Raw genomic sequence first — 13144 nt, 5'->3', positions numbered from 1 at the left:
TTATTCATATCAATTCTAATTATTGGTCTAGAACAAAACTCATTGGTTTCCCTGATCTAATTTAAATACATTTTTGTGGACACAATTATACAAAAATTCGGTTTGTTAGAACGTTTCAGCTACACCGTCCTGAAAGACATTTCTGTCTTTCTAGAATTCCACAAAGTAAAATTGGAACTACGTCTTCATAGATATGTAGCCATTTCAATTGCAGAACGTGCTAGCGTCAATAATCATAATAGCTAAATTTACTCATCAAGAAGTCTTGTGCAGAAAAAAAAGAATAAGATTTTCAGTTACTTTTAAAGAATATTTCGATTTTCAGCTGTTTTGCTTCAGCAATAAAATGAGTTAAAACATTTCAAGATCAAAGACCTAGTAGCTGTAACCAACAATTTACCTTCCTCTAGAATGATTTAACATTTTACTTCTGATTTTATTTTATTTTACGCTTTAGTAGTTTCCATCTTGGTACTTGTACCACTTCCCATTATCTAGGTATATTTGTCAATCTTCTGTTCTCACAAGTATTCTCATGACGAATCCATCTACAATTTCTTTGACGTTTTCACACGATATCATCTAACATTTTGGTATTATATGTATATATCTCTTCAGTCGAGTAAGTTCGTGGTATGCATACTAAGTATTGGTTGCCATCTGTACTGTATGGTACCCTTTCCTTATCTATATATATTCTAGAGTTGCCTCGTTATTGATTGTTATCTTAAACTAGAAAATAATTTATAAGTTTCGATTCCAAAATAAATTAAAGGGCCATTTTTTCTTTTTCAACTCATTGATTTCTATTTTTTAAAACCATCTTTACAGAATATGGCTATTCTTGTTTATTTCATCTCCCAGTACTCTGACGATCACACTTTATCATAATTTAAAATGGTGATTATTGAGAGTTAAACAAAAATAATATTGCTGTGAACATCTGCGCGACTTACTCTTACTTCAGTTCTCAAGATTTGTAACACTTAAATTACCTTCCTTCATTTGAAAATGGAAAAAACCATAATAAATTCTTACAAACATTTTTGGTGACTGATTCATTTTTTTCAGTAGGTTAAAAAAATAAATGCCAATTTCAGTCATGGTAAATTTTATTCTGCCGAGCTTTCCACCTAGGGACTAGGTCATCTTCAGGGCTGTGGAACATATTTACAGTTGGTTAACAATAATTATATTACAATGAATATGTATAATGTAACGTAATTTACGAAATTTTTTACCAAATTGACAATGCAATATTTTACATCATTAAAGGGTTGGCGTGTCTTCTGTCTTGTCTGCACATGGTCTAGAAATGATACACATATCAAAGACAGAAAACAGTCTAAATTTCAAAACTAACACGAACAATTCAACTTACTACAAAATGAATTTTTTAAAATATTAGTAAATTAGTAGTAAAAAGTCAGTTACGCAAAATCCCTCTGTTCGGGGTAGGGTTTTATTAAAAACCAAAAAAATCCATATGGCCTTGAAGCTCAATAAATGCGCAACTTTTTCTCAAATTATGTGATTCCTTGATTCATTAACCATTAAAAAAAATGCAGTTGAAAATTTTAACAAAAATAATCGAGAACGAAATTTTTAGACATTCAAATAAAAATTTCATTGTTATTAGAATAGTTTTGAGGCTCTGTACCAAGCAAATTTATGGGAAATTTAATGCTCTTTCGTTTGGAATAAGCAGACTTGTTGTAGGATAAAGGATAGAAAAGTTACGGCCGTTTTTATGGCGAAAAACGCGAATATCGACGGAAAAGTTAAAAATGCAAATATCTTGGACACTATTGAGAATCGGGCCAAAGTGAAGAGAATATTTTTTGTTGCATTTGAGCTGCTGAATCACCACCCGATGTTTCGACCACTCCTCCGTATACACCCTGTATACGGAAATTGCAAGAACTGGCAATTCTTGAGCAGGATTCGGATGAACAGTCCTGGATTTCATGAGTTTTATATGATCAAATTATCAGATCAGTTCTTCTTTCAAGAGTAACCTTTTGAGTGTTTCATCCAAACAATTGCGATTCAACTAAACTCATGAATTTATTTGAAAAAAATTATTATTTATTGAATTAAACACACCGGATCTACGACAGAATCTAAAGACAGTAATGAATGTTAAATTCTCTTTGTATTCTAAGTTTAATCAAACTATCAGTCTACAAAATAACAATACATTATCTAGTAGTAAGGAATGCTACAGACAGTCTATGTGCCGCGAACATTCTGGTTAGTTTGAATTACAGATCGTACTATGAATACACAGAGCCAACCTCTCCGACTATCTGGCGGACCACACACAAAGCAACTCATAAATTATGAATCTCTAAATATTATTATTCTCTCTTATAATTAGTTACTGTTTTATCTCCATGAAAAAAGAAAAAAAAATTATATGTAGGATTTTGATTTCTCATCGTGACCAAGAGAACTGAATCTGACACTTTATTGCGCTCAATCTCATTGTATAAAAAATAATTATTATTATTACGTAGTATCATCGTATATCTTCTCGAAATCGATGTACAGAATCCGTGTAAAGATCCCATGTGGGGATGTAACGTGAAGAAAAACCATTGTTAATGCGTCTGTTTGTTTGACATTTCAAAGCAATGCCTCGTCGTGAACAGCTTTGTTCTAAACTGAACATCAAGTTCGAATTTCTTGCTATTTTGATTTTTATGAAATATCTCATGCAAGCTATATTCACTACACAGCAACCAGTTACTGCTATAAGAAATAGCAAAAATTAAAGTCATGAAAGAAAGGGAGCATTAATCCAAGTAGCGACGTAAACTGTTTTTAAAAAAATATATACAGGGTGATCCATTTAAAACGCACAATCGCTAATAACTTTTTAGGAAAGCGGAATTTCGAAAAAACCCACGAAGTAAACTATATGTTTTTTTTGGTCTAGTTTTGAAATTTTTCACCCCCGATACTGTAACTTCATTTTTGGTGGAGTTACGGGCAAAAACCTGATCGGAGTTTCATAAGGACCACTGGTTTTGACAATGATTATGAGAACTACTTAAAAAACTGTGAAAAATGACGTTGACCTCGTTTCGATATCCTTAATGTTAGTCGAGTTATTTAAGATCAAAGTTACAATTTTTTTCTATTCGTGAACAGTTTTCAATTGTAATTTTACACCAGAAATACACGTTTTGGGAGGTCCTCTGACTGCAAAAAAAAAAAATGTTATTTGTGACGCAAAGTAAAAAAAATAATAATAATTGAAGATAGGGAAGGGATTAGCTATGAGGTTAGCATACTGGACTCCCACGCGGAGGTCCCGGGTTCGAATCCAGCAGCTGACCCTTAGATTTTCTCTTCCTAGGAGCTTCTTACAGCTCACTGTCCGGTAATGGACAGTGTTGTCTGTAACGAGAGAACACTGCCCGGAGGCCGGCAGTGCACTGGAAAAAGCTCCGGGCGCTAATGACCTCAGCTGTTGATGCGCCAAAAAAAAAAATAATAATTGAAGATTTTAAAAAATGTAGTTTAATGTAATGGTTGTGAGTGAATCAGGATAAATTTGTTTTATCATCAAATAAAAGCAGCCACATAATTTTAATGCACCCAGTATGCAAGACTTCTTGACCTATGATTACGGTAAGAATATCTTGCCAGGGTGTTGGTCTAGTGGTCAAGAGCGTGGCTTTTGTAAGTGGGAGATCCCCAGTTCGAATGCCGTGTATGTGGTCATTCATAATACTTAATTCATCATTATAGTTTTTTAAATAAAATGTCATACGCGGGATTCGAACTGGGGACCGAACCGATCAGTTTTCTGGCCGTAACTCCGCCCAAAAATTAAGATACAACATCGGGGGTAAAAAATTTGAAAACTAGACCAAAAAAACATATAGTTTACTTCGTGGGTTTTTTCGAAATTCCGCTTTGCTAAAAAGTTATTAGCGATTGGTGCGTTTTAAATGGATCACCCTGTATAATAAATAATAAAGGTGTTGAAAAAATCATTAAGATTGGACACATGAAGACATTCTTCAACATCTTAATCTTGATGTGTGGTCCATTAAGAAATTTCGCCGAAATAAATAAGAAATAACATATATAAATAAAGTGAAGAAGCAGATTGCAGATAAGAAAGTTCTGAACAGATGTAAATAGGAAAAAAGGTTTTTGGACACCTGGTGTCCACAAGCTGTTGAGTATCCTAGTGTGCTAGTTAACCGGATATCCCGTCCAACTATTCAGTGCTGGGCTAGACGTTAAGAAGATTTTAAAAAATCCTTCCTTGTAGGCGGCTCGGATTAGAATTCTTTCTCCGTCTCGCTCTCCTAAGATGTTTAATATTATCTCCTGTACTAGCAACTAATTATGAAAGCGACAGCCATGTATAATAATATTTAATAGGCTGTGAAATAATTTAAATATTGATGAACTTTATGCCTGTAAAATCAGACAATATGCTGTCAGCCACGTTTCTATTTTACATGAATGGACCATCAACTCAATATTTATTTATATAATTTATAAATTATGAAGTATTAATTTTTTGAAATAACTATTGTGAAAGATTTCCATCTGATAACACGTGCTTATAGATTTGAGTAACTGTCAAAAATGGCATCTTCCCTTATCATCTCAAATTTTCCTTACAAATAGATAATTTTGTTAAAAATAATCTCTTCCAATTCATTTATTTTACAAAAAAAAAAAAATATATATATATATATTTTTTTCGAAAATTAGGAATGTTTACTCATTTAACTTTTGCCAAATTATGGAATCGCATTAATACAATGCAATTTTGCAAATCTTTTCAAACTTGAATTATGCAAATAAATAAATAATTTATCATTGTTCATTAATGAAGTATTTTTTTTGCTTCTATTTCATTAATCTTGTAATTCCTTTAACAGTTTTACAAAATGAGTTTAATTACAATTTTTAATTACTTTGTTTGGTGTAAGTACCGAAAGTGGGGGCAAATTTTTATTTTGTCATAAATTATATCTCTCCGGTTTAACTTGTAAAGCTACAGCACTTCTCGCCAAACTACTTGACAAACGATCTAATCTCAACTTACAAAACAAAAGAATCTTATACCTGTTGTTACTGCGACCTATTTGATCATACGGCATCGAAGTATGGGGATCGACTAAACGTTCCAACTCATTACACCTCCAAACATTACAGTCAAAAATACTACGAAAACTACTTAACGCTCCGTTCTATATTTCTAATGACCTCAAAATCCCTTTCATTAACGACCTTACTAAAACTCGTTTCTTAAAATTTCATTCCTTTACAACAGTTCATCCTAATCCTTTAATTGAACACCTTATCTTCTTCCACATTACCAGGTAATCCACCAAAGAGATTGAAGAGAAGATGGCCTCGCGATCTACTCTCCTCATAAGAGCAGTATAGTGCATCTGTTCACGTTAATGGAGTGTCACCACTGGTTGCCTTCTCCAATCTTCATTCAAGACATTATATTACGTACATCACATTTGCTTATTGCAACAACCGTTGCAGTCGCAAATTGCAATAAAAGATTAGAAAAAAAAAGAACTTGTAAAGTAAAAAACGCTTACAAATTAAGTTTTATTGTCATTTTATGTACGTTTTGATGTACTTTGAGCTCATATGCTCATTTCGAGAAGAGAAGCTACCTAGCGATAACACTTTACAATTGCTTAGCCTGGGAGAGTTATCTGAGTTTGGTGCGAGGTGAGAAGTGGCTGACACGGGTTGGGATGGAAATGCAAGGATTGGTAAAAATTTTTATAACGGGATCGGGTTACTAGATTGTTGAAAGGCAATTCAAGGTTTCTATGGATGGTTATATTGGAAACGTAGAAAGGAGGATTATGAAGGATTTTGAAGGGATTGTTGAACCGCAAAGTTTAATTCCGTTCGTCCAGGTAGTTTTTTTTTTTTTTTTTTTTTTACAATGATTTGTTTGTAAGTATGTTCTTTGAAAGACTGGATCTGCGGTCAAACAGACTTTACAATAGTCGGTACTTTACCGTTGTGTTCAGTTCTTCATAGCCGTGTGTAAGGGTTCCAATTCAGTCTTTTGTCTATGAATAGCCCGAGGTAGCGGACAACATTGGGGTTAAATGGTAATAAATTGATGGATGATTTGGATTTTTGTGGTTTCATTAAGCTGAATTTTCCATTTTTCAAACCATACTTCTAAGTACTAGATCCTAAATCGAATTCTCTAGAGGTTGGAACGTTTGGTTAAACCCTACAGTTCACGTGAAATTAAATGAGAAATTTTACTATACCCATTCGATTAAGGGGATGATTCTTGGGAGAGAGAGAGAGAGAGAGAGAGATGATTGGCTAATCATTCCTCCAAAGTGCTATTTCTGTAAGATTTACGATTATAGGTGTTTTATATTTGCAAAGAGGGAATTAAATGCCCAAAATCTGGCAATACCATTTTACAGGATGGATTTTTCTTAGAATTCTGTGATTTTTTTTTTTTTTTACGAAACTGCTTTACAGACTTCTTGGACGACGCTCCAAATTACCCATTGAAATCAAACGCTTAATATACAACACTATTCTCAAACCTATGTGGACTTACGGACTAGAGAGCTGTGGGGTTCAGCCAAACCTACAAACATACGGACTGTACAGGACATTTCAGTCAAAACTCCTGAGACAGATAGCTGACGCTCCTTTCTACGGTGACTAACCTCACTCTTAAACAACGACCTCAACACCCCATTCGTACACCAACTCGCCAAAAGTTCCATACTACTCTCTTGACTAGCTGTAATCCTCTTGCACTGTCTCTCGCTTCCTCTGACATCCCTAATACTCCTCGTCGTCTGAATCGCCAGTGGCCCCGGCGACTTCCTTGTAGTCTGAAGGCCTAAACGCCATTATTCTCCTCTCTCCTATAGAGAGTGCTACCGCTGGGTAGTTTCTCTCTTCCTGCTCTCCTCCCGCACCAGTTCATCATACTCTTCATATGTACTTATTGTATACAATGTATACAGATTGTAAATTACAAAATAAATTAAAAAAAAAAAAATTCTCAGTTTAAAGTAAATCGTAACTGAGATTTTTCGAAAAAAAATTTCAAAAAATGATATTTTCTTTTTCGGTGAAGGGATATTTCTGATAAGTGGATTTTGACTAAAACGTTATTGTACTTTTGTGGCACTTTGTAATGGAAATTTAAAATTGTAAATTTCAGCCATTTTTTATTTTAGAAAACTCGCAAACCTCGTCAGATTTGTTTATTAACGATTCAAGGATCCTCAGATGTATTTCCGCTGCTTTTTCTTTATAATATTTGCAGTGAAGGAGACAAATCTTACTTTAAACAAAAAATATATCTATCTATTCGTTAAAACATTAAATTTTGAACAATTCCCAGTTAAATAATTTTATATATAGAATCTAACCGAGGGATTTAGGTTGGATCAGAACTAAAATGGGGGAGCTTTGATGTTGCACAGCCGCCTTCTATTTACTTGACAATGGGTCAGTTGCAAGCTCTACTCCCTAGTAATTTTTGTAATATCGATCTTTGTTGTATAGAATTCGTCACCACTTGCCTATATGTATGAACCTACACATGTACAGACAGGACTCACACTATAAACAGAACAACTATAGCAGCAGACTCGCCATGAGTCAGTCATTTACTGATTCTCATCTGTACATGTTCGCCTTTGCCTTTTTTTTTTTTTTACTTTGTTATCACTTTTTATTTCAATTTTCTGCTTGTAAACATTCTGCCTTGTTTATATTTGGGTTTAATTATTGCCGCTGTTTCATTTACGTCACAAGATGAAAGGATACAGGTTAGAAAGTTTACCATTCTATTTGCTTTTGCATTCTTTTAATCTCCGTAATTACAATTTTAATGAGCACCTCTACAATAAATGTAATATTTATTGCCATTTTTTCCATTAATTAAAGATATGCATCTATTACCGGCATAATATTAAATCCTACCATTTTATCTGAAGGCAATTAGAAAAATATAATTGTCAAAGTTGCCGGTTTTTTTAACAGTACACTTTTTTGACGATTACCCGCGGACAGTTTTATTGCCTAATTAATAAAATTTAAGTAATTACCTAAAATGCATAGTTAACACGTCTGATCATTGTTTAAAATTAAACCTAATGCATGTCTTTGTTTGTAATTGACTAGATAAGTAACGCCCAGGTGTCTTGAATCATGCCTGGGAGGTGAATAGTCAATTTCAGCACCATTTAGGCATGCATTGTTTCAATAAGTATTAAATTGGAGACATAAAAGGAGGGTTGACAATATGGTGAAAGGGCTTTGGATTGTAAGGATTGGGTTCTCTGGATGGTTGGAAGGTTTCTTGGAGTCCCTAAAGTTCGATTCCATAAGTCCAGATCAGTCTCAGAAGTGTTTTAGATTTAGTTCGTCTAAAGCAGATAAATAAATTAAATTATTTAGATTGTTTATATTTATTTACAAGTTAGTTAGCTGTTTGACTCGTAAATATTATTTACTTTTTAGTAGTTTAGTAAGTATTAAGTAGTCACTTTAAGGTGTAGTTGTTTCATTACCATTTATTTCAGCTTTATGCTTTAAATGTCGTAATTTTGTCTTATTTATCTATTAATTCATTTGCTCTCTCTTGGTTAGTCTTTTTTATTATTACATTTTGAAAACAATCTATACGATCTACTATTATATAAACTTATTTTTCTCGTAAATGCAATACATTCCATAATAGACACGTACAAACTCCCTAAATTGGTAAGTAATTTTGTAAAACAATTAGGCGTATGATAAAATATCACACATATTCTGCCTATAACATATTATTACGTGTATATTATTAATTGCTGCATCATACAAATTTCTATTATACAGGGTGATCCATTAAAAACGCACCAATCGCTAATAACTTTTTAGGAAAGCGGAATTCCGAAAAACCCTACGAAGTAAACTATATGTTTTTTTCGGTCTAGTTTTCAAATTTTTCACTCCAGATGCTTTAACTTCATTTTTGGCGGAGTTACGGTCAAAAAAACTGATCAGGATTTCATAAGGACCACTGTTTTGACAATGATTATGAAAACTACATAAAAAATTGTGCGAAAAGACGTTGACCACGTTTCGATATCCCTAATATTTGTCGAGATATTTGAGATCATTACAATTTTATCTATAACTCGTGATCGGTTTTCAATATTAATTTTCCGCCAGAAATAAACGTTTTGGGTGGTCCTCTGACTGCAAAAAAATGTTATTTGTGACGCAAAGAACAAAAATAATAATAATTGAAGATTTTAAAGAATGTAGTTTAATGTAATGGCTGTGGGTGAATCAGGATAAATTTTTTTTATCATCAAATAAAAGCAACCGTCACATCAGTTTAATGTACCTCGTATGCAAGACTTCTTGACCTATGATTACGGTAAGAATATCATGCCAGGGTGTTGGATAATTTATGTAGTTTTTATAATCATAGTCAAAACCAATGGTCCTTATGAAAACCCGATCAGGTTTTTGGCCGTAACTCCGTCAAAAATGAAGATACAGCATCGGGGGTAGAAAATTTGAAAACTAGTTAAAAAAACATATAGTTTACTTCGTGGATTTCTTTCGGAATTCCGCTTTTCTAAAAAGTTGTCAGCGATTGGTGCGTTTTAAATGGATCACCCTGTATATTAGTAGAAATATTCTGATGAAATTTGGAGACTATAAAGTAAATTTGAAATAATTTTAGAATAAAAGTCAAATAGTTAGGTTTTAGTATTCACCAGTAGCAAACCATAATCTGCAAATCTCTCTCTGTTCTAAATAAGAAATGTCAGTTTTCATAAGTTCTACACGAGTTGACTCTTCAGGTTTGGCCATTAAATCAATGTATTTCCGTTTTCTAGAAGCGATATATTAAGCCCAAAATCGTGGTAGATCCTGAATACAGCTAAACTGCTCGTATCCATTTCAGCTACATTTAACCTTAGCCCCTCGATCAAGAATTTCTATCGTTAAATTATGACCAGCCCCTTGATATACTATGATCAGTAACATATTATTGGCTATACATATTTTCCAGTAGAAATAAAGAGGGCAACCTTGAAGAAGAGCTCCTTCTAGCTCATTGTGTTGGTGTACAGTTGCGGACCCTTCTGGTTATAAGGAACAGAGGAAATAGACCTGGTCTATGTGAAGTATCTTCATTGAACAAGCCATCAAGTCCTTCTTCCCACCTTATCCTCGGCCCCTTATACACTTCCTCTTCTACTTGATATATAACACATTTCTATGTTTACCATTTTTCTCACGAATGTTGCTCAGAATGTAATTTATATTTACACTCCGTTAATCATTTCGCTCAGTAGCCTTATCGTTTTGTGTCTGCTGTTATCACCTTTGTCTACAGTTTCATTTGGTCAGATTTATTTTATTTACAATAAACTTACTAAAGTTTTATAAAAAATAAAAAATAAAGTTACAATGTTTTGTCTTTATGCTGTTTTAAATAATAATAAATAATGAGATGGGTAATAAATTTGACTTGATAACAACACTAGACCCTGTATGTTAATGTAGTCACCACTGGGTATGATGACCCAGATAAGAAACTTCTAGCTACATCTGTTTAATCAAACACATATGTTCTTTTTTTTACATTCATCACCATTTTGTATCGTCTGCGTTGAACATTAAGTCCAGCCAATGTTTTATAAAATTAATTCATTAATTATAAAAATATAAACATTTTATTTTGTGTTGGTATATTTTAAATTGAGTGAGAGGAATTGGTATGATTTTCATAAATCCAGAAGAGTTGTATTAAGCAAATTTTCTTTTATTTAATTTAGAACCCTCACTATATGGTTCATCGTATCCATATTATCTCAGTTTTTTTAAATTTCTGAACGTTTTGTCATTTTTATCTACAGTTTATTGCCAAAAATTTGACTTCCACGTTTATTACTTTTACTTCTACGTTTATTTTCCCAAATTTTCTATAATACGAAGGTCGTTTGAAAAGTCCGTGCAAAGTCAGAGAGATAGCGCTACTGGCGCGTATCGAGGTTATGTTTAGTTAGTAGCATCTCTTGGAAGAACACACACCAAGTTTCAGCCAGATCGGTCTATTTCTTTGTGTTTGGCATTCGTTTGAATCGAGGAAGTCGAGTGATTTTCAAAAAATGGACGAAAAAGAATTTCGTGTGTTGATTAAACACTACTTTATGAAAGGCAAAACGCCTCAGGAGACTAAAGAGAAGCTTGATAAACATTATGGTGACTCTGCACCTTCGATTAGAACAGTTTATAAGTGGTTTCAAAATTTTCGGAGTGGCCATATGGGCACAAGTGACGCTGAACGTTCTGGACGCCCTGTTGAGGTTACTACTCCAGAAATCATTGATAAAATCCATGATATGGTGATGGATGACAGAAGAGTGAAGGTGCGTGAGATTGCTAGTGCTGTGGGCATCTCGAATGAACGGGTACATAATATTTTGCATCAACATTTGGACATGACAAAGCTATCCGCAAGATGGGTGCCGCGATTGCTCACGCTTGACCAAAAACGAAATCGTGTGAAGTGTTGCAAGGACGGTTTGCAGCTGTTCCAGAAGAATCCGCAGGACTTTAAGCGTCGTTTCGTCACTTTGGATGAAACATGGATACATCACTACACTCCTGAGACCAAAGAACAATCTAAACATTGGGTTACCAAGGGGGAATCTGCGCCAAAAAAGGCGAAGACCGTTCCTTCGGCCGGAAAGATTATGGCGACTGTCTTTTGGGATTCGCAAGGAATAATCCTCATCGACTATCTGGAAAAGGGTAAAACTATTACAGGTGCATATTATTCATCGTTATTGGACCGTTTGAAAACCGAGCTGCAAGAAAAACGCCCACGATTGGCCCACAAAAAAGTCCTTTTCCATCACGACAACGCACCAGCTCACACCTCAGCAGTTGTGGTCGCAAAATTAATGGAAATAGGGTTCCAACTCGTTTCACATTCCCCCTATTCTCCAGACTTGGCTCCCTCGGACTATTATTTGTACCCCAATATGAAGAAATGGCTGGCGGGAAAAAGATTTTATTCAAACGAGGAGGTGATTGCAGAAACGAATGGCTATTTTTCAGACTTGGACAAATCCTATTATTCGGAAGGGATCAACAAACTAGAGCAGCGTTGGACGAAGTGTATAAGCCTAAAAGGAGACTATGTTGAAAAATAAAAAAGGTTTACCCCAAAAAATTAAGTAGTTTTTATTTTTGCACGGACTTTTCAAACGACCCTCGTACATAGGAGCATATCCTGGTTTACAAGAGGATTTTTTTTTTTTTTCAACTACTTAGATTCAATATTTTCGTGAAAAAAGTTGCCAAAAATGAGCAAAAACGATATTTTCAATGATTGTTCTTATTCTTGATATTTTTCTTCTTGTAGAGCAATCGCTTCACTTGCTGGTATGGACGGTATTATCCAGCTATTTAGACTCAATCTCATTTTCAAAATTTTACTGTGTTATATCCTTGACTTCTTCACTCATTCAATCAGCCAGTGTAGTGCGAGTATGGTGACGTAAATGAAGAAATCTCTGCAACAAACTGATTAATCTGATGGTGGATGAAAGTCTAAAATTGGTTAAGGAAAGAATAAACTTGCTATGACGGAAATAAATCAAAGATTATCCACTTCTGCCAACCTAACCACATTTTCTACAGTAATGTATGTTTATTGAGTTCAATTGTAAACAAATTCATCGTAGTGAAGGTACAATTTTTGAGGTTACACATAATCATGTTCTTGGTTAAAAATATAGCTATTTTTACGTCATAATTTTTCTGGTAATTTTGAGGTAGATTAAACAACTTTTTTGTTTACCACGAATAATTGCTCGAGTGTGATTGGCTAATGAAAATAACAAATACAAAAAGTAAAAAAATTCCACAAAATTACTGGAGAAAATTAATTGCACGAATGAGATTTAATTGGATAATTTCATGGGCACTCCAATAATTGGAATAATGCAAATTACCTATCAAATAGGACCATGTTTAACTTCATCGATTTATTTAAAAAAAATATATATTGATTGTATGCATTTAATTTAATTATTAAATAAAATATTTATAATTAAAATTTACAGTAAAT

At 33.7% G+C, this 13144-nt stretch overlaps 1 protein-coding gene across 2 annotated transcripts in view; it reads left to right on the top strand.

The window, feature by feature from the left end:
- The window catches only part of LOC141454032 (uncharacterized), a 403048-nt gene that overhangs the window by 27553 nt on the left and 362351 nt on the right, over positions 1–13144 (top strand). Inside the window, exon 1 of one of the 2 annotated variants that reach the window (XM_074127805.1) lies at positions 7798–7826. The exons of the other annotated variant lie outside the window; for it this stretch is intronic. Within the exon in view, the coding sequence (XP_073983906.1) occupies positions 7813–7826 (14 nt within the window). The 5' untranslated portion in view covers positions 7798–7812. Of the gene's footprint in view, positions 1–7797; positions 7827–13144 lie in introns of those variants that run through there. 2 annotated transcript variants of the gene reach the window in all.

The sequence above is a fragment of the Rhodnius prolixus genome, unplaced genomic scaffold (genome assembly GCF_049639745.1).
Source record: "Rhodnius prolixus isolate KJV_2025 unplaced genomic scaffold, Rpr scaffold_9, whole genome shotgun sequence".
Lineage (NCBI taxonomy): Eukaryota > Metazoa > Arthropoda > Insecta > Hemiptera > Reduviidae > Rhodnius > Rhodnius prolixus.
This window is presented reverse-complemented; position numbering and strand designations above follow the sequence as displayed.